The sequence below is a fragment of the Oncorhynchus gorbuscha genome, linkage group LG04 (genome assembly GCF_021184085.1).
Source record: "Oncorhynchus gorbuscha isolate QuinsamMale2020 ecotype Even-year linkage group LG04, OgorEven_v1.0, whole genome shotgun sequence".
Classification (NCBI taxonomy): domain Eukaryota; kingdom Metazoa; phylum Chordata; class Actinopteri; order Salmoniformes; family Salmonidae; genus Oncorhynchus; species Oncorhynchus gorbuscha.
In genome coordinates, this window is record NC_060176.1 from 66,102,069 (window position 1) to 66,121,483 (window position 19,415).

Here is a 19,415-nt window from a genome sequence, read left to right on the forward strand (position 1 = left end):
ATCCTGAAACGTGACCATGGTCTCTTACCTTGCAATGGGCATATAGGAGGTTATAGTGGGCCCTGAAGTGTTTCCGTGTGTATGTACTCCGATAGGCTCCTCCTATCAGATACTCAATCACCTGCCCCACATCTATGAGGGAGACTCTGTATCCTTTAGGTATATGGGTCTACACAAAAACACACACACACCTGAGTAATTGAAACTCAATATTTCCACACGCAAAATAGTGTAGACATAACCACACACAAAATGTAGTTTCACAATAATCACCTGTTTCACATCTTCCACGAGAATATGGAGAAAATTGTCTGTTGGTCCCTGCTGCTATAAAAAAATAATGGCATGTCATGTCTTCATTATCCACAATCAGAAACCATCAAACACAAACCAGACTTCAGTGGCTAGTTATCTGGATTACAATACAACATTTGTTCCTATGGAATGAAGTGGTAGACCAGATGAAAAGTTATCCTTTCAACTTTTAGAAAACAAACTTCCACAATTGTATATGATAATATATGGTGTTAAATCATTTACAAAGTTATTAATTATTGAATATTGTTTATAACTCGAACAACCATCCACAGCTGGACTCGTAACAAAGAGCTCTGTGATCTACAAAACATCTTCAAACTGTGGGAAAACCAAACAACCAACAAGAGACTTACACTGTATTACTGTGATTGCAATTACCACAATTGCCACTGCTATGGCAATTTTGGTATATGAGTTAGCTAATGGCCTTGTACTGTCAATAGTGTACTGAAACAGGCAGGGAGCAGGTCTCGAACCCTCAACCTTCTAGTCATGCAAAAGCATGCTCGTGCGGCAGAGTCCATTTCCGCGCTTATAAACCCAGGGTCGTTACAATAGGAAAACACAGAATTGTTTCGTGTATTTACAGTTATGTAACTCATAAATACAGATCTGAAAAGAACAAGAGAGAGAAAGTGATCAAGTCATTACCGTGTTATAGAGTTCTTCCAGGCGTGACACGGTCAGGAAGCGGTTCATAGTCATACCGTTGTCGATCAGCAGTTTGACAAAGCCGACCCGGTCCATAACCAGAGCATCCAGCATGGCCTGCTCCAACGAGCCGACCTAGACAGACAACCACCACAAGCCCACCATAAAGCCTGACTGCCATACCATCAAACACAAACATATTTTTTTTAATGCACAGCAATTTCAGTTTACTTCCCCCCACCAGAAAATATATAATTTTTTATTTATTTTTTAAACAAGGACTACACAAACGAAGCGTAGTTTGCTGAGAGTTCTATGTAGTTATACGTACTTTTGGAACCAACCGTATACGACGCTCAATCGCTACGTTTTTGTAGTGTGTAGCAGGCTTAAGCAAGCCTTGCTCTGCCTGCCCCCTGGGTCTGTCTTACATTCACATTTGAGTCATTTAGCAGACGCTCCAGAGAGACTTACAGTTAATGCATTCATCTGACGGTGGCTAGCAATGCCAACCACATCTCAAGTTAAATAAAGGTTAAATAAAAATGTCCTAGTAACATTTCCCTCAATAAAGTAGCTATCAGCAAAGTCAGTGCTAGCAAGAAAGGGCATTTTTTTAAGGTAAGTACAACGGTAGGGTGTGAGTTGTTTGGGGTTTTTACCTGCCAGTGCTGGCCATACACAAGGATGTGTTTTTTTAGCTATGTCTGCTCGGTCCCATGCCAGAGCTGTACTGAGCTGTTCCCCAGGAGACGCCTTGGTGCCTGTCAATCATAACAGCATCTGTGGGTCCAATCTTAACCAGACATCAGCCCTGCATAACTTTTATAGATCATGCATAGATCTATAGGTCATTTATGTGAAAACTCTGATTTCAAGTTAGGATTCAGCCCAGAGAACACATAGAACAGACAGGACTGGGTCATTCCAGTGACTGACACAGGCATAAAGGCCAGGAGGAGCGATACCTTTCAGTGTGGCCGTCAAAATGGCACAGTCTACCTCCTGTTGATCCTCAGATTCCGAGTCAAAGATTGTGATCTGTGTTTTATAAAGATAGAAATGGGGAGGATGGGATGGTTTCCCCAGGTTAAAGCCTAGTCCTGGATTAAAAATCATTCTCAAATGAGAATCTCAATTGAGAGTACATTCTAGTCAATGCCCGGGAACCCGGTCCACAGTCACGTTACTCACAGACTGTCTGTAGTCCATACACTCCATCAGAAGGTCGTAGAGCTGGCTGGCGTCTGCTCTCTCCAGACCAAACATGCCCCCTATCCTCAGCAGAAAGTCCTCCTGGATGTCTGTGTCCAGCTGCCTGTAAACAGTACCAACACAGTAAACATATACTGGTACACCAGTAAAGTAAGACATAGGCTAACAACCACCTGGGTCCTTTTGGCTCAACCACATGCTAAGATCTGAGCTCTGGTTAGCAAGCTGCCTCATACACCTTCCTCCACTCTCATTTCTCAATTGGCATGTTTTGGCCCCAAAATACGGCCTGTGGTATGCCTCTATACCTCAGCCCATTTTTCTGACCAGGGAAAACTCTGAGCCTCCCACTGGGTGAGGGCTCAACAAACTTGATTTAAAACAGCAACATTTTCTCTACGCCCCATGGCAAAATGTGCAGAATTGCAGGAAATTAACTTTAAAACTAAAATATATACAGTTGAAGTCGGGAGTGTACATACACGTTAGCCAAAGACATTTAAACTCAGTTTTTCACAATTCCTGACATTTAAACCTAGTAAGAATTCCGTGTCTTAGGTCAGTTAGGATCACCACTTTATTTTAAGAATGTGAAATGTCAGAATAATAGTAGAGAGAATGATTTATTTCATATTTTATTTCTTTCATCACATTCCCGGTTAGAAGTTCACATACACTCAATTAGTATTTGGTAGCATTGCCTTTACATTGTTTAACTTGGGTACCAACGTATCAGGTAGCCTTCCACAAGCTTCCCACAATAAGTTGGGTGAATTTTGGCTCATTCCTTCTGACTGAGCTGGTGTAACTGAGTCAGGTTTGTAGGCCTTCTTGCTTGCACACGCTTTTGCAGTTCTGCCCACAAATATCTATAGGATAGAGGTCAGGTCTTTGTGATAGCCACTCCAATAACTTGACTTTGTTGTCCTTAAGCAATTTTGCCACAACATTGGAAGTATGCTTAGGGTCATTGTCCATTTGGAAGACCCATTTGTGACCAAGCTTTAACTTCCTGGCTGATGTCTTGAGATGTTGCTTCAATATATCCACATATTTTTCCTCGCGCATGATGCCAGCTATTTTGTGAAGTGCACCAGTCCCTCCTGCACCAAAGCACCCCCACAACATGATGCTTCCACCCCCGTGCTTCACAGATGGGATGGTGTTCTTCAGCTTGCAAGCCTCCCTCTTTTTCTTCCAAACATAATGATGATCATTATGGCCAAACAGTTATATTTTGTTTCATCAGACCAGAGGACATTTCTCCAAAAAGTACGATCTTAGTCCCCATATGCAGTTGCAAACCGTAGTCTGGCTTTTTATGTCGGTTTTGGAGCAGTGGCTTCTTCCTTGCTGAGCGGCCTTTTAGGTTATGCCGATATAGGACTTGTTTTACTGTGGATATACAGTGGGGCAAAAGAGTATTTAGTCAGCCACCAATTGTGCAAGTTCTCCCAATTAAAAAGATGAGAGGCCTGTAATTTTCATAAGGTTTTCACACCTCCAATTGACTCAAATTATGTCAATTAGCCAATCAGAAGCTTCTAAAGCCATGACATAATTTACTGGAAATTTCCAAGCTGTTTAAAGGCACAGTCAACTTAGTGTACGTAAACGTCTGACCCACTGAAATTGTGATACAGTGAATTATAAGTGAAATAATCTGTCTGTACACAATTGTTGGAAAAATTACTTGTGTCATGCACAAAGTAGATGTCCTAACCAACTTGCCAAAACTATATTTTGTTGACAAAATAATTTGTGGAGTGGTTGAAAAACGAGTTTTAATGACTCCAACCAAAGTGTATGTAAACTCTTGACTTCAAGTGTATATACACTCGCTATCACGAGGGGGGGCCGCTAAAATATTTTGCTCGGGGGGGGGGGGGTGTGGATGTGGGTACAAAGACCCAGAAGCCACTGCGGCCCCTCTTGATGAGTTACATTTTTTTGTGGCCCCCACCTCCATAAAAGTTGCCCATCCCTGCTCTACCAGACATGAACACCAAAGTCTTAAAGGCGTAAGAGCCATTATATGCATGACCACAGCGGCAATCCACACCTGTCAATAGCAGTCTGTTTGTGTAAGAATGCCAGCAGGTCAGCTGCCCGACCTGATCCCTCGAAGACAAACACAGGCACGGGGGGGCACACTGCTCACGTACTCCAGCACCATGGACACAATGTCAAGGCCGCCCTCCACCACCACACACACCACTGGCACACCCTGGTTAAACCCTACCAGAAAGGGAAACATCACACACAGACATATTGTTACACACGTGTATTACAATACTCTCTCTCACACACACACTGCGATGCAATCTCTCTCTCTCTTTCTCACACCCATTCACATACACACACTCTCTCTTTCACACACACACACACAGTCACACACACTCACGAGGGTGGATCTTCTGCAGTTGAATGTGCCTCTCCAGCTTCCTCCTGAGTCCCAGCTGGCAGCCATGTTTTCCCAGAGTTCCATCGTCCACTAACAAGAAGTGGGAGTGCAGGCCGTTCAGACACACCCTCTTACTCAAGGGGTTTCCCAGAGGCTGGTAGGGCCTGAGCACCTGGGTCAGGTATCAGAACACAGGTCAGAGAGCAGGCCAGAGAGAAAGCAGAAGAGGATATGAGAAAATGAGAAAGTAAGAGCACATGGCAGCTCAAGAAACCTTAAAAGGTGACATTTTCATGGCGCAAATTTGTACAGTTCTGTGCAAAAAATCCTGCAAACCTTATTATAATGTGACAGCGTGATTTAATTAGAAACTTTCCTTAAAAGCAATGATATCTTTACAGAGAACAACACTCACATCTCTCCCTATAAGGTCACTGTGATTGTCAATTACACCCCAGGGCGTGACCCCTACAGCGTTCCTCTTCCTGAGGTCATGGGTGCCATATGTTTTCACAGCCTCCCCTACGTACCGGGACACACCTAGGAGGGGCAGATTCTCAGTCCACTAACAGTGCCTTTGGAAAGTATTCAGAACCTTGACTTTTTCCACATTTTGTTACGTTACAGCCTTATTCTAAAATTGATTAAATCATTTTTTCCCTCATCAATCTACATAAAATACCCCATAATCACAAAGCAAGAGAAGGTTTTTAGATTTTTTTTGCTAATTTATAAAACAATTTTTTTTTTAATATCACATTTACATAAGTATTCAGACCCTTTACTCAGTACTTTGTTGAAGCACCTTTGGCAGTGATTGCGGCATTGACTATTCTTGGGTATGACGCTACAAGCTTGAAACAAATGTATTTGGGGAGTTCCTCCCATTCTCTGTATATATCAATGATGTTGCTCTTGCTGCGGGCGATTCCCTGATCCACCTCTACGCAGACGACACCATTCTATATACTTTTGGCCCGTCATTGGACACTGTGCTATCTAACCTCCAAACGAGCTTCAATGCCATACAGCACTCCTTCCGTGGCCTCCAACTGCTCTTAAACGCGAGTAAAACCAAATGCATGCTTTTCAACCGATCGCTGCCTGTGTAACGGATGTGAAACGGCTAGCTTAGTTAGCGATGTGCGCTAAATAGCGTTTCAATCGGTTACGTCACTTGCTCTGAGACCTTGAAGTAGTGTTTCCCCTTGCTCTGCAAGGGCCGCGGCTTTTGTGGAGCGATGGGTAACGACGCTTCGAGGGTGACTGTTGTCGTTGTGTGCAGAAGATCCCTGGTTCACGCCCGGGTATGGGCGAGGGGACGGTTTAAAATTATACTGTTACACCTGCACCCGCATGCCTCACTAGCATCACCACCCTGGATGGTTCCGACCTTGAATATGTGGACATCTATAAGTACCTAGGTGTCTGGCTAGACTGCAAACTCTCCTTCCAGACTCACATCAAACATCTCCAATCGAAAATCAAATCAAGAGTCGGCTTTCTATTCTGCAACAAAGCCTCCTTCACTCACGCCGCCAAGCTTACCCTAGTAAAACTGACTATCCTACCGATCCTCGACTTCGGCGATGTCATCTACAAAATGGCTTCCAACACTCTACTCAGCAAACTGGATGCAGTCTATCACAGTGCCATCCGTTTTGTCACTAAAGCATCTTATACCACCAAATCAAATCAAATCAAATTTTATTTGTCACATACACATGGTTAGCAGATGTTAATGCGAGTGTAGCGAAATGCTTGTGCTTCTAGTTCCGACAATGCAGTGATAACCAACAAGTAATCTAACTAACAATTCCAAAACTACTGTCTTATACACAGTGTAAGGGGACCACTGCGACTTGTATGCTCTAGTCGGCTGGCCCTCACTACATATTCGTCGCCAGACCCACTGGCTCCAGGTCATCTACAAGTCCATGCTAGGTAAAGCTCCGCCTTATCTCAGTTCACTGGTCACGATGGCAACACCCATCCGTAGCACGCGCTCCAGCAGGTGTATCTCACTGATCATCCCTAAAGCCAACACCTCATTTGGCCGCCTTTCGTTCCAGTACTCTGCTGCCTGTGACTGGAACAAACTGCAAAAATCGCTGAAGTTGGAGACTTATCTCCCTCACCAACTTCAAACATCAGCTATCCGAGCAGCTAACCGATCGCTGCAGCTGTACATAGTCTATTGGTAAATAGCCCACCCATTTTCACCTACCTCATTCCCATACTGTTTTTATACTGTTTTTTATTTATTTACTTTTCTGCTCTTTTGCACACCAATATCTCTACCTGTACATGACCATCTGATCATTTATCACTCCAGTGTTAATCTGCAAAATTGTATTATTCGCCTACCTCCTCATGCCTTTTGCACACATTGTATATAGACTGCCCATTTTTTTCTACTATGTTATTGACTTGTTAATTGTTTACTCCATGTGTAACTCTGTGTTGTCTGTTCAAACTGCTATGCTTTATTTTGGCCAGGTCGCAGTTGCAAATGAGAACTTGTTCTCAACTAGCCTACCTGGTTAAATAAAGGTGAAATAAAAATAAAAATAAAATAAAATTATTCTCTGCAGATCCTCTTAAGCTGTCAGGTTGGATGGGAAGCGTTACTGCTCAGGTATTTTCAGGTCTCTCCAGAGATGTTTGATCAGGTTCAAGTCCGGGCTCTGGCTGGGCCACTCAAGGTCATTCAGAGACTTATCCCGAAGGCCCCCATCTGATGTCTTGGCTGTGTGCTTAGGGTCATGGTCCTGTTGGAAGGTGCACCTTTGACGCTCGGTCTGAGGACCTGAGCGCTCTAGAGCAGGTTTTCATCTAGGATTTCTCTGTACTTTTCTCAGTTCATCTTTGCCTCAATCTTGACTAGTCTCCCAATCCCTGCCACTGAAAGATCCCCACAGCATGATGCTGCCACCATCATGCTTCACGGCCAAGAGTTCAATCTTGGTTTCATCAGACCAGAGAATCTTGTTTCTCATGGTCTGAGAGTCTTTAGGTGCCTTTTGGCAAACTCCAAGCGAACTGTCATATGCCTTTTACTGAGGAGTGGCTTCTGTCTGGCTACTCTACCATAAATGCCTGATTGGTGGTGTGCTGCAGAGAAGGTTGTCCTTATGGAAGTTTCTCCCATCTCCACAGAAGAGCTCTGTCAGAGTGACCATTGGGTTCTTGGTCACCTCCTTGACCAAGGCCCTTCTCCTCCGATTGCTCAGTTTGGCCGGGCAGCCAGCTCTAGGACGAGTCTTGGTGGTTCCAAACTTCTTCCATTTAAGAATGATGGAGGCCACTGTGTTCTTGGGGACCTTCAATGCTGCAGAAATGTTTTGGTACCCTTCCCCAGACCTGTGCCTCGACACAATCCTGTCTCGGAATTCTACGGACAATTCCTTCGATCTCAAGGCTTGATTTTTGCTCTGACATGCACTGTCAAATGTGGGACCTTATATGGACAGATGTGTGCCTTTCCAATCACGTCCAATCAATTGAATTTACCACAGGTGGACTCCAATTCAGTTGAAAACATCTCAAGGATGATCAATGGAAACAGGATGCACCTGACCTCAATTTCGAGTCTCATAGCAAAGCGTCTGAACACTTACGTAAATATATATATTTATATATTTCTTTTATTTTCACAGAAATGTTTTCGCTTTGTCATTATGGGGTATTGTTTTTTTTATTTAATCCATTTTAGAATAAGGCTGTAACATTACAAAATGTGGAACAAGGCAAGGCCTCTGAATTAGAGGTCGACCGATTAATCGGAATGACCGATTAATTAGGGCCGATTTCAAGTTTTCATAACAATCGAAAATCCTTTATTTATCTTTTATTGACAGCCTCGGAACAGTGGGTTAACTGCCTTGTTCAGGGGCAGAATGACAGATTTTTACCTTGTCAGCTCGGGGATTCAATCTTGCAACCTTACAGTTAACAAGTCCAACGCTCTAACCACCTGATTACATTGCACTCCACGAGGAGACTGCCTGTTACGCGAATGCAGTAAAAAGCCAAGGTAAGTTGCTAGCTAGCATTAAACTTATTTTATAAAAAACAATCAATCAATCATAATCACTAGTTAACTAAACATGGTTGATTATATTACTAGTTTACCTAACGTGTTCTGCGTTGCATATAATCGATGCGGTGCGTATTCGCGAAAAAGGACTGTCTTGCTCCAATGTGTACCTAACCATAAACATCAATGCCTTTCTTAAGATCAATACACAAGTATATATTTTTAAACCTGCATATTTAGTTAATATTGCCTGCTAACCTGGCTCATTGGGAACTCTGTTTGGACTTTCTTCGCCAAACGGGGGATGATTTAAGAAAAGCGCATTTGAGAAAAAAGCTCAATCGTTGCACAACTGTACCTAACCATAAACATTAATGCCTTTCTTAAAATCAATACACAGAAGTATATATTTTTAAACCTGCATATTTTTTGCTAAAAGAAATCCAGGTTAGCAGGCAATATTAACTTAACATGTTTCATTTTATTTGAGGCTAAATTCATTTTATTGATGTATTATATTAAGTTAAAATAAGTGTTCATTCAGTATTGTTGTAATTGTCATTATTACAAATACATTTTTTTTTCTTTTTTTCCCGGCCGATTAATTGGTATCGGCTTTTTTTGGTCCTCCAATAATCGGTATCGGTGTTGAAAAATCATAATCAGTCAACCTCTAGTCTGAATACTTTCCAAAGCCACTGTATATACATACAAACACATATAAACTGATCTACAACACATATAAACAAGTACATGTAATACACACCACACACACACAGTATAATACATGTAAAATGAGCCCAAAATCACACACATATGCTGACATCCACACGTGCTTACTGTCTTAATTAAAAGCCAATTGCAAATTCATCAGCATTATTTCACACACATACCTGTGTTGATGCCGTCTGTGAGTATCCAGGCTCCAGTGCTCTGGGCTGCTGTGATCAGGCCTTTGCTGAAGGCCTGTCTAACCTTGAGAGGGAGGGGGAAGTTCTCTGTCCCCCCATGAACCGTCAGCAGTAGTTTAGGCCGTTCCATCTGCCATTCACTCCGCATCAGCTGCAGCAGAGCCTCAGCCTTGGCATCGACCGCAACACGAACATACTGAACGGTCAACACATAAAGCATGGTCAGGTCAAACACATTAATATGATATAACAGCTTGTCCTAGTTGGCATCCTATTTGGCATTACACTGGAGTTGGCATATTGCCCATTCACACAGTTTGACACACAAACACCACGTTTTTGTTACTCTGAGTTTCAGATGTCCAAAACCGTTCCTGACAAGCTTCTAAATGGTAAATACAAGTGGGAAACTCAGGTAGCATCATTGCACCCCTTGTTTCCCATTTGGATATTTCTGAGTTCCGACTAGCACATGAATGCAGCAATAGCTACAGACCTTGGCATGGCAGTTACGTCCAGCACTGTCCTGGAAGTCAATGGTTCCATAGGCATCAGTGGCACTGGTTTGTGTGTGGGACTCCACTGACCACTCCTCTTGCTGCCCTGTCCCAGGCCCAGGCCAGCTGAACATGGAAGGGCCAGTCTCCAGTAAGGTGTGCTCCCCTACCAGACGTCCACAGCAGCATCTGGGGGTTAGGGGTAGAGAGGCAAAACTCAAACCTTTCTGGTTGTTAAACATTAGCACAAAAATGCATTGTAGTTCCTATAAATGTCGTCATAGTATACACTGAGTATACCAAACATTAAGAACACCTTCCTAATATTGAGTTGCACCCTCTTCCTCAATTTGTCGGGGCATGGACTGTACAAGATGTTGAAAGCATTCCACAAGGATGCTGGCCCATGTGGTCTCCAATGCTTCCCACAGTTGTGTCAAGTTGGCTGGATGTCCTTTTGGTGGTGGACCATTGTTGATACACACGAGAAACTGTTGAGCGTGAAAAACCCAACAGCGTTTCAGTTCTTGACACAAACCGGTACGCTTGGCACGTACTACCATACCCAGTTCAATTAAAAATAATTCACCCTCTGAATGGCACACATACACAATCCATGTCTCAATTGTCTCAAAGCATTAAATTATTTTGTTAACCTGTCCTCCCCTTGATCTACAATAATTAACAAGTGACATCAATAAGGGATCATAGCCTTCACCTGGTCAGTCTGTCGTACTCAGTGTATATGGAATTACTTTCTGTAAGTGTACTTTTACACTAAAATGGACAATCTCACTCTAAAAGCACACACACACACACACACAGCAAATTCATACCTTATTAGGTTTTGGCATACTTGACACATTGGAAAACATCTGCAACAAACAGGAAATGATACATCAGCAACATAACCGCCCGCTTTAACTAGAAAAGTTAGCATTACCAAAAGTTTGCATTTCTGCCTAACACTGTAAATATCATAATTCCAGCACTACTGTCCATTATCATGAGATTTTGACACTGCTCAGCAAATACCAATTCCAGCTCACCTGTGTAGGTCTCGACATGCTGGGATGAATTTACCACATGCTCTCTTGCAGAAGGTATCTTCAATCCAAGATCTCCGTGACTGGAACACAACACACAACAAATGAACACAATGCTTTCTGAGGGAGGAATACCATGACAGCCATGATACTATTAAAATGTCTAACTAACGTTTTGAGAAGAACTTGTGAGAGACATCAATGCTGTGCTATCAGGCTAACAGAAGCTACCTAATGCTGTATCCGACTATAAGAACAAATCGAACATAACAGTCTGTTCATTTCCGGAGACTGAGAGAAAACCGAGACCAATGTCATTGGACTGTAGCCCTGCTCTCTCCACTCAACATCACAGTGAGCCTTCGTCATGTTACTCCACATTCGTCAGAGCCTCAGTTATGTATTTCCTGAAAGGCTCTTGCTCAACATTGGCCCAGCTCAAAATAGAAACATACACACATCCCTTTCCTGTGATTATCTAACATGATTCAGACCTTGAGTGTTGTTGAGTATTGTGAGCATGTGTATTTTACATCCTCCTCTGTGTACATTGACTTCAATGCAAAACCTAGGAGGCTCATGGTTCTCACCCCCATAGATTTACACAGTAATTCTGACAACTTCCAGAGGACATCCTCCAATCTATCACAGCTCTTGCATCATGAACTGACATGTCCACCCAATCAAAGGATCAGAGAGTGAATATAGTACTGAAAGCATAAGCTATCCCTAGCTGGCACTGCAGTGCATAACATGTGGTGAATAGTTGACTCATAGAGAAAGACAATTGAATAGTTTTCAAACACATTTATTTAAAAATGAAGGAGAAGCAAATATGCTATATGTCCTTGTATTTTTTTATTACTTTCACTTATTTAGCAAATACATCTAGATAGTTTAGCCTACTCAAACACCTGGCTCAGAGAGGGATCCTATGTTAGCTAGCTGGCTATCCAACACTGGAACTATTCCAAGGTAAGCTTTTGGTTTTATTAATTTATTGCCACCGGTGCCCGCCAGTGTAACTGCTAAACTGCTTTCTGACTGTGCACTGTATTGCATGATTGTAGCGGGTTTACTAACCCTTTCTATTAGCTATGTTGACTATGACGTTAGTTAATATGGTGACAACAGCGTATGCTGTGTGTAGAGATTAGCAGATATGATATGAAGGTTTGGCTTGGAAAGCTGATGTGTTGTGCAAAAGCGACGGACAAATGTGAAAGGAGAGCGCATAGATGCGAGAAGGAATTATACAACTAGTAAAGTGATCATGCTGTTAGTATGTGTCTGATCAGGGGTGTATTCATTCCACCGAATGAATTCAGATAAACATACCTGAATTCGTCCCGTAAGAAACTCTAGTTTTACAATGGTTGGACTGATTACACCCTAGATCAGCTAGATGCCTCGATGCAGGCAGGTGTGAAGGCGGTATTGAATGTGTCACTCTGTCTCACCTTGATTACAAAAAAAAAAAAAAGTATCTTGAGCCGTGCACCTACGTTGTAAGCTTTCATTCATAGGCTAAGTTGTAGCAACCTCATGATGGGTATAGAGAAAAGAGTAGAGTAGAGTAGAGTATCATGTAGCAGCCTAAACCTATTGATGTTACTTTGAGCTGGGTGAATGGTGACAGTCATCCAATATTCTGTATTAGATATAAGGCCATGCTCATTAAAAAAATGTAACGTCCTCCCTCATCTTAAATGGCACTGACCGCCACTGGTGTGTGTGTGTGTGTGTGCGTGTGTTTGTGAAAGAGAGAGATTTACCTTCATTTAAACTAGGCAAGTCAGTTTACAATGACGGCCTAGGAACAGTGGGTTAACTGCCTTGTTCAGGTGCAGAACGACAGATTTTTACCTTGTCAGCTCGGGGATTCCATCTAGCAACATTTCGGTTACTGGCCCAACACTAACCACTAGGCTACCTGCCGCCCCCAAAAAATATATAAATTTATCCTGGTCATCTCAACAAGCTCGTAATTTACACACCAAACAAGCTTTAGGCTTTTGTTTGCACACCCTACATTTTTGGGTTAGTGACAAATGTTCTCATATGTAAACTTTGATTTCAGGTTTTTCAATGAAAATTTAAAATGCACTCAAAATCTATCTTTTGGGACCATCTTGAAAACTTGATTGCTGACATGCAACACATTTTAGGACTGTATAAACAGTGGATTAATGAAACAAATACAAAATTTGTCTCAGGTTCTGTGCACTGTACAAACAAATGCAACGTTTGGACACCACATTGACAAGAATAGCAAGGAAGCGAGAACATTGTTTTCTAGAAACACATGGTGACAACGGCAAAAATAGAACAGATTTGAATCACAACTGTGTCACAATAGATATGAGATGCCCACTATGAATTAACTTAGCCTTAGTTCACGCCGATTTGACTTTATTTTTAAGTTTATATAAGAAGCACTTGTATTATTATATAATGAAGTGAGACAGATTGAATCATTTGAAGACTTTTTTCAAATGACTAAAAAAGTTAAATATCTTTGCAATCAGTCATTTCAGTTAGGCTACAATTTTTCAATGTCATACCACTAATACTCATAAAAACTTGCTAATGAACTGCCTTCAGTATGAGAAGCCATATAGATAATATAAAGACAACTTATCCAAACTTACCATTGTAGAAACTGAATTCATATAGGCACATAAATGATCATAACATAGGTCCATACGTATACTTGACACAGGTATCCGATACAGTAATTAAACTCATGGGTCATTCAGCTCCCCTGCTCTCTCATTGGCTGATCATTGTTAGAGACAGGCGTTGGTCCAAGGGTCAGTCATTCCTTCTCAAAGGCTTTGAAGATCTCATGCTTTCCTCCACCATAAACACACTGGGAGAATCTCAATTGGATTGCTCTATTCCTTGCGTCCTCTCATCGCCTCCTTTTGGAAAAGGTCAAAGTTAGTTGAGTAGAGAAAACATATGTGCTTGTATGAAATGACTCTCCTGTCCCACTAGCATGTCATCAGGAAAGTTACATTTACAGAGGAAGATCCCCAAAAATACATGTGTGTAGTGGTCAAAAGAAATGTAGCTAGTTATGCTACATATTTTATATATAAAAGGATAAGTTGTGTATCGTTTCTAAATGTGGGCATGCTATTCTACATGAGAAAATAATGGCTGATTCAAAGGGGATGTGGCAGATTTCAAAACTCTTCGCGGTAGATTTCGCAATTGAAAAAAGGCTAAGATTTGGAACTCCTGTTCTCCATTTACCACTTCACTAAGAGTTGGTGGTGCTGCATACAGCTAGTGCTCATCATAACCACCAATCAAATGCTTTTAAATCCCTAATGGGGGGGGGGGTGAAAGTGCACTTTGGGACAATGTTATGGCCCTGTTTGGTCAAAGAACATGGCTGTCAGTGTAGTAAACATGTGTGCCATCGATCACACTTCACCCAACACCCATGGAATGAGTTGTGGTCTGCTGCACTCCATTCTTTAAGGGAGTGCAGCAGCCACCCATTGGTCATTTCAACAATAAACAGTATACATAATAATAGTTTTATTGTACAAAGGGATAACTGTATAGACCAACACAGACCTCAAACTTGCCTTGTGTTACCTACAGTGCCTTCAGAAAGGATTCATACCACTTGACTTAACAAAAACAAATTGTGTTGCAGCCTAAATTCAAAATGGACAAAAAGAAAAATCCCCCTCACCTCTCTACACAAAATACTCTGCAATGACAAAGTGAAAAAAATACCTCACAAAGAATGTACTGGTACTGTATACAACATGTTGAGCGGCAGTTTACAGACTGAAGAGCAGACTTGTAAACAGAGTAACAACTTCCGTATGTTTGACTTAACATAGACATTCATTGATTAATACAAATTCTTTCATCAATAAATCCATCTATTTGGAATGCAATTTAAAGTAAGAATCCAACAGCTAGCTATGACCAACAGCAAGCCCAGCTAGAGGAAAAGCATAGTTTAGGTTTAGTTCAAATAGTCCATTCACTTTGAAAAACCATCAAAGTAGCCAGGGTGGGTTAATGTACCAACAACTAGCTGCATACAACACACATTTCATCCCAATACAATATACTGTAGGCTACATGAAGATAAAAAAAGGAGCACTGAATGCCGTTTAATGACGCCATGTCAATGATTTCTCCCCTAAAAGTAATAAAACAATTAGTGTTCAGTGTATAAAAGCTCTTACAAATACCGGTCCCCAGGGGCGGACTGGTATTTGACACATCGGCCTATTATCCAAGGCCCCCCCACCAGCCCATTTTTTCCTCGAGGCCCCCATTATAAGCCAAGTAATGATCATTTTGCAAACAAAAAAAAGTAACTAGTTAGACAGGCCCAGTGGACCAAAAATGGACCAGCCCATCAGGCATTTGGCTCAAATGCCAGATGGCCAGTTCGCCCCTGCCGGTCCCGACTGGTGGAAATAATTTTACTCTGGTTTCATGCTGTAAGCCATATAGATATAGTTGTATTTCCATGGTAATGACACTGTAGCCCTGGTATGTATAGTGCATTCGGAAAGTATTCAGACCCCTTTACTTTTCCCATTTTGTTACGTTACATCCTTATTCTAAAATTAACACAATACCTCATAATGACAAAGCGAAAACAGGTTAAGAAATTCTTGCGAATGTATTAAAAGTCTAACAGAAAAACCTTATTTACATAAGTATTCAGACGCTTTGCTATGAGACTTGAAATTAAGCTCGGGTGCATCCTATTTCATTGATGATCCTTGAGATGTTTCTACACCTTCACTGGAGTCTACCTGTGGTAAATTAAATTGATTGGACATGATTTGGAAAGGCACACCTGTTGGTCCCACAGTTGACAGTGCACGTCAGAGCAAAAACCAAGCCATGAGGTCAAAGGAATTATCCGTAGAGCTCTTAGACAGGATTATGTCGAGGCACAGATCTGGGGACGGTACCCAAAAAAATATGCAGCATTGAAGGTCCCCAAGAACAGTGGAAGACGTTTGAAACCACCAAGACTAATTCCTAGAGCTGGCCACCCAGCCAAACGGAGAGCAGTCCGGGGATAAGGGTCATGGTCAGGTAGGTGAACAAGAACCCGATGGTCACTCGGACAGAGCTCCTCTGTCGAGATCGGAGAACCTTCCAGAAGGACAACCATATCAGTCAGCAGCACTCCACCAATCAGGCCTTTATGGTAGAGTGGCCCAACAGAAGCCACTCTTCAGTAAAAGGCACAACAGCCTGCTTGGTGTATTCACAAAGGCACCTAAAGGACTCTCAAACCATGAGAAACAATAATCTCTGCTCTGATGAAACCAATATTGAACTCTTTGTCCTGAATGCCAAGCCTCACATCTGGAGGAAACTTGGCATCATCGCTACAGTGAAGCATGGTGGTGGCAGCATCATGCTGTGGGGATATTTTTCATTGACAGGGAGACTAGTCAGGATCGAGGGAAAGATTAACAGAGCAAAGTACAAAGATCCTTGATGAAAACCTGCTCCAGAGTGCTCAGAACCTGACTGGGGTGAAGGTTCACCTTCCAACAGGACAATGACCCTAAGTGCACAACCAAGACAACGCAGGAATGGCCTCGGGACAAGTCTCTGAATGTTCTTGAGTGGCCCAGCTAGAGCCCGGACTTGAACCCGATCAACCATCTCCGGAGAGACCTGAAAATAGCTGCTGTGACAATCCCCATCCACCCTGACAGAGCTTAAGAGGATCTGCAGAGAAGAATAGGATAAAACTCCCCAAATACAGGGGTGCCATGCTTGTAGTAGCATACTCGAGGCTCTAACCACGGGCAAAGGTGCTTCAAGAAAGTACTGAGTAAAGGGTCTTCATACTTATGTAAACGTGATTTCAGTTTATTTTTCATAAATTTACAAAAAAAGTTTTTGCTTTGTTATTATGGGTATTGTGTGTAGATTGAAAAGGGGGGGGGGGTTATTTAATCCATTTTAGAATAAGGCTGTAACATAACAAAATTTGGAAAAAACCAAGGGGTCTGAATACCTTCCGAATGCACTGTACATACAGCTTTATCCTTGTGTTCAAAGCAGGTACAATAACCATGTAGCCAGATTTCAGAGTTAGTGTCTCAGGCCAGGTGAAAGAGCAAAAATGTTGCAGTTTTAAAGCTAATTTCCTGCAAATCTACAAATTGTGTCATGGGGCAGAGCTGTTTTGTTGTTGCAGCTTTAAAGATAATATGCTGCAATTTTGCAATGAGCCAGAGGTAACATTGCAGCTTTAAAGCTTACATTACAGTGCATTCATGTCAAAACAAAAATTTTGGGGAATAGTATGGAGTTGACAAATTGATTATTTGTGGAGTACTGTGGATACCAATATCCCTGTGAGCCTCCCAGGCCCATGTTGCCCAGGGTTAAGAACATCAATTGTAGATTAATAACATCACACTGTATTACACACTTTAAACTTATTCCACAGATCCTTTGGCCAAAAGGAATTTAATATGTTTTTTGTAATATTAATTTTATAACATTTAAGGTTAAAATGTAATATTCAGTATATATTTTGAGATCTGGCCAGGTGTCCACGTACCCCACATTGAGAACTCCATGGTCTACACAGTATTGATCTAAAGCTATGGCTCTGATGGGCAGTGTGTCTGGTTGGAGGAGCTATAGGACAGGCTCCTTGTAATGGCTGGAATATAATAAATGGAATGGTATCAGACACATGTAAAGCACGTTTGACTCTGTTCCATTAATTATATTCAAGCCATGGGACAAAGACAGTCCTCCTATAGCTTCTCCCACCAGCCTCCACTGGTGGCCACCTCTCATAAGAGTTCCATGGTGGGCAGACATTCATGAATTCAAATTTATGACTCCATGGCTTCACAGGATAATTCTTTGGCAGGGGGTTCTCCATTTGATCCAGAGAGGTTTCCATTCTGAAGGAGTGAAATGTCCAGCTCTGGTAGAGGGACCCTCCAGTACTGGAATGAGTTGAAAGTGCATAGGTCATTGCCATCATCATATTTGTGTGTCACCTAGAGGTGAAAGGAAGAGGAACAGAAAATAAACGAGAAACAGTTGTAGGTGACTTAAGAACTTCGTGACATGGTTTGAAAGGAAGAATGGGTACTGAAAAAATGCAACGTGCAACATCTTGTGGACACCTCAAGTATTGCGCTCAATGGATGTTGATTACAACAATTTCAACCTTGTGCAGTTTGTTCCAGTATACACTTTCTAGGCAGCAGTAACATATATATATACTTACAATCCTTGGAGCATCGTATCTTGTGACAGTGTTATCTCGTGCACGTTTCTTAGAGGTCACCGTTGAGCAACCAGAGTCCGCATATGCACTCTCTCGGATACTTCCAGAATTATTTACCAGCACACTCGGTGGTGCACTGACCCGATGTTCACTATTTGACAGCTTGCGCGGTTTAAGTGTTTCTTGATGTTCCTCCTGATCTTCGAAATAATACGGTCTCTTTTTGCAGCGTCTCCCCAACAAAGCGAGCAGAGATGGCGGACTCACGCACCCGGCTGCAGCCATGCTTTCTAACTGCGTATCAAATTTGTCAAATGGACGAAAACATGATCTTTTAACAGGCGTGTCGTGGAACAAACCGTCTTCAGCTCGCCTTTTCGTCATGAGTACAAGCGTGGAATCTTTCAAGCATCAACAACAGGTAACAATGTTTTGACTGAGCCGCGCACCACTTACTGTGTAAATTACACACACGCGGTCTGGCCAATGAGAGTGGTTGTCACTTGTTAACACAGTCATAAACCCCGCCTATATCTACAATTTAAAATCTGATTTTAAAACTAACCTTAACCACACTGCTAACTGTATATTAACACAAACGCACGTTTGTTTTCATGAAATGTTACGATACAGCCAATTTTGACTTTGTGGCTGTCTTATCTTGTGGAAACCAATGAGAGAATGTATCCCGTTCCCGCCCACCACTATCAAGGCTCTTCTCCGCACCAACAGGGTTAGTGCTATCTGGTATCATTGGGACATTCATACCTTAAACCTTATTTTTAGTATGTGTCCTACTCCCATCAAACGCAACTCTGGACCTCGGAGCCAGTTCCACTGCATTTTTCTCCCTCATTGTTCCCCTCTAATCAGGGACTGGTTTAGACATTAGATGCCAGGTGGGTGAAATTTAGTTATCAGGTAGAACAGAAAACCAGCTGTCTTCACTCGGACCTCGTAGGGTAACAGTTGAATACCCCTACCCTAAACATTTTACATTTCAATTGGGTAAGGACGTCCCAAGGAATCCAGCTAGAAAATATAGCGCCACCTACCGTTTCAAG

At 42.1% G+C, this 19,415-nt stretch overlaps 3 protein-coding genes across 4 annotated transcripts in view; all 3 read right to left on the reverse strand.

Annotated features, from left to right (window-relative positions):
- Window positions 1–2,010, reverse strand: part of LOC124034521 (transient receptor potential cation channel subfamily M member 6-like) — a 35,029-nt gene extending 33,019 nt beyond the window's left edge. The window contains exons 1-5 of one of the 2 annotated variants that reach the window (XM_046347831.1): window positions 1,938–2,010; window positions 1,632–1,733; window positions 970–1,104; window positions 274–327; window positions 29–169 (exon numbers count right to left, since the gene is read on the reverse strand). In XM_046347831.1, the coding sequence (XP_046203787.1) occupies window positions 29–169; window positions 274–327; window positions 970–1,083 (309 nt within the window). In that variant the 5' untranslated portion in view covers window positions 1,084–1,104; window positions 1,632–1,733; window positions 1,938–2,010. Of the gene's footprint in view, window positions 1–28; window positions 170–273; window positions 328–969; window positions 1,105–1,300; window positions 1,485–1,631; window positions 1,734–1,937 lie in introns of those variants that run through there. The other variant, XM_046347832.1, reaches the window with a different exon arrangement.
- Window positions 2,011–2,163: 153 nt separating this feature from the next.
- Window positions 2,164–15,971, reverse strand: LOC124034523 (transient receptor potential cation channel subfamily M member 7-like). The gene is made up of 9 exons (XM_046347835.1): window positions 13,733–15,971; window positions 11,085–11,164; window positions 10,872–10,910; window positions 10,035–10,224; window positions 9,521–9,734; window positions 5,004–5,128; window positions 4,589–4,760; window positions 4,247–4,422; window positions 2,164–2,287 (listed from the first exon to the last, which is right to left on the reverse strand). The coding sequence occupies exons 1-8, from the start codon at window positions 13,784–13,786 to the stop codon at window positions 4,286–4,288; spliced, it is 1,011 nt and encodes a 336-aa protein (XP_046203791.1). The 5' UTR covers window positions 13,787–15,971; the 3' UTR covers window positions 2,164–2,287; window positions 4,247–4,285.
- A 763-nt stretch (window positions 15,972–16,734) lies between these two features.
- wu:fa19b12 (uncharacterized protein LOC560551 homolog) lies at window positions 16,735–19,000 on the reverse strand. The gene is made up of 2 exons (XM_046347836.1): window positions 18,352–19,000; window positions 16,735–18,118 (listed from the first exon to the last, which is right to left on the reverse strand). Exons 1-2 carry the CDS (start codon window positions 18,733–18,735, stop codon window positions 17,948–17,950), a joined length of 555 nt encoding a protein of 184 aa, XP_046203792.1. The 5' UTR covers window positions 18,736–19,000; the 3' UTR covers window positions 16,735–17,947.
- Between the last annotated feature and the right edge of the window lie 415 nt (window positions 19,001–19,415).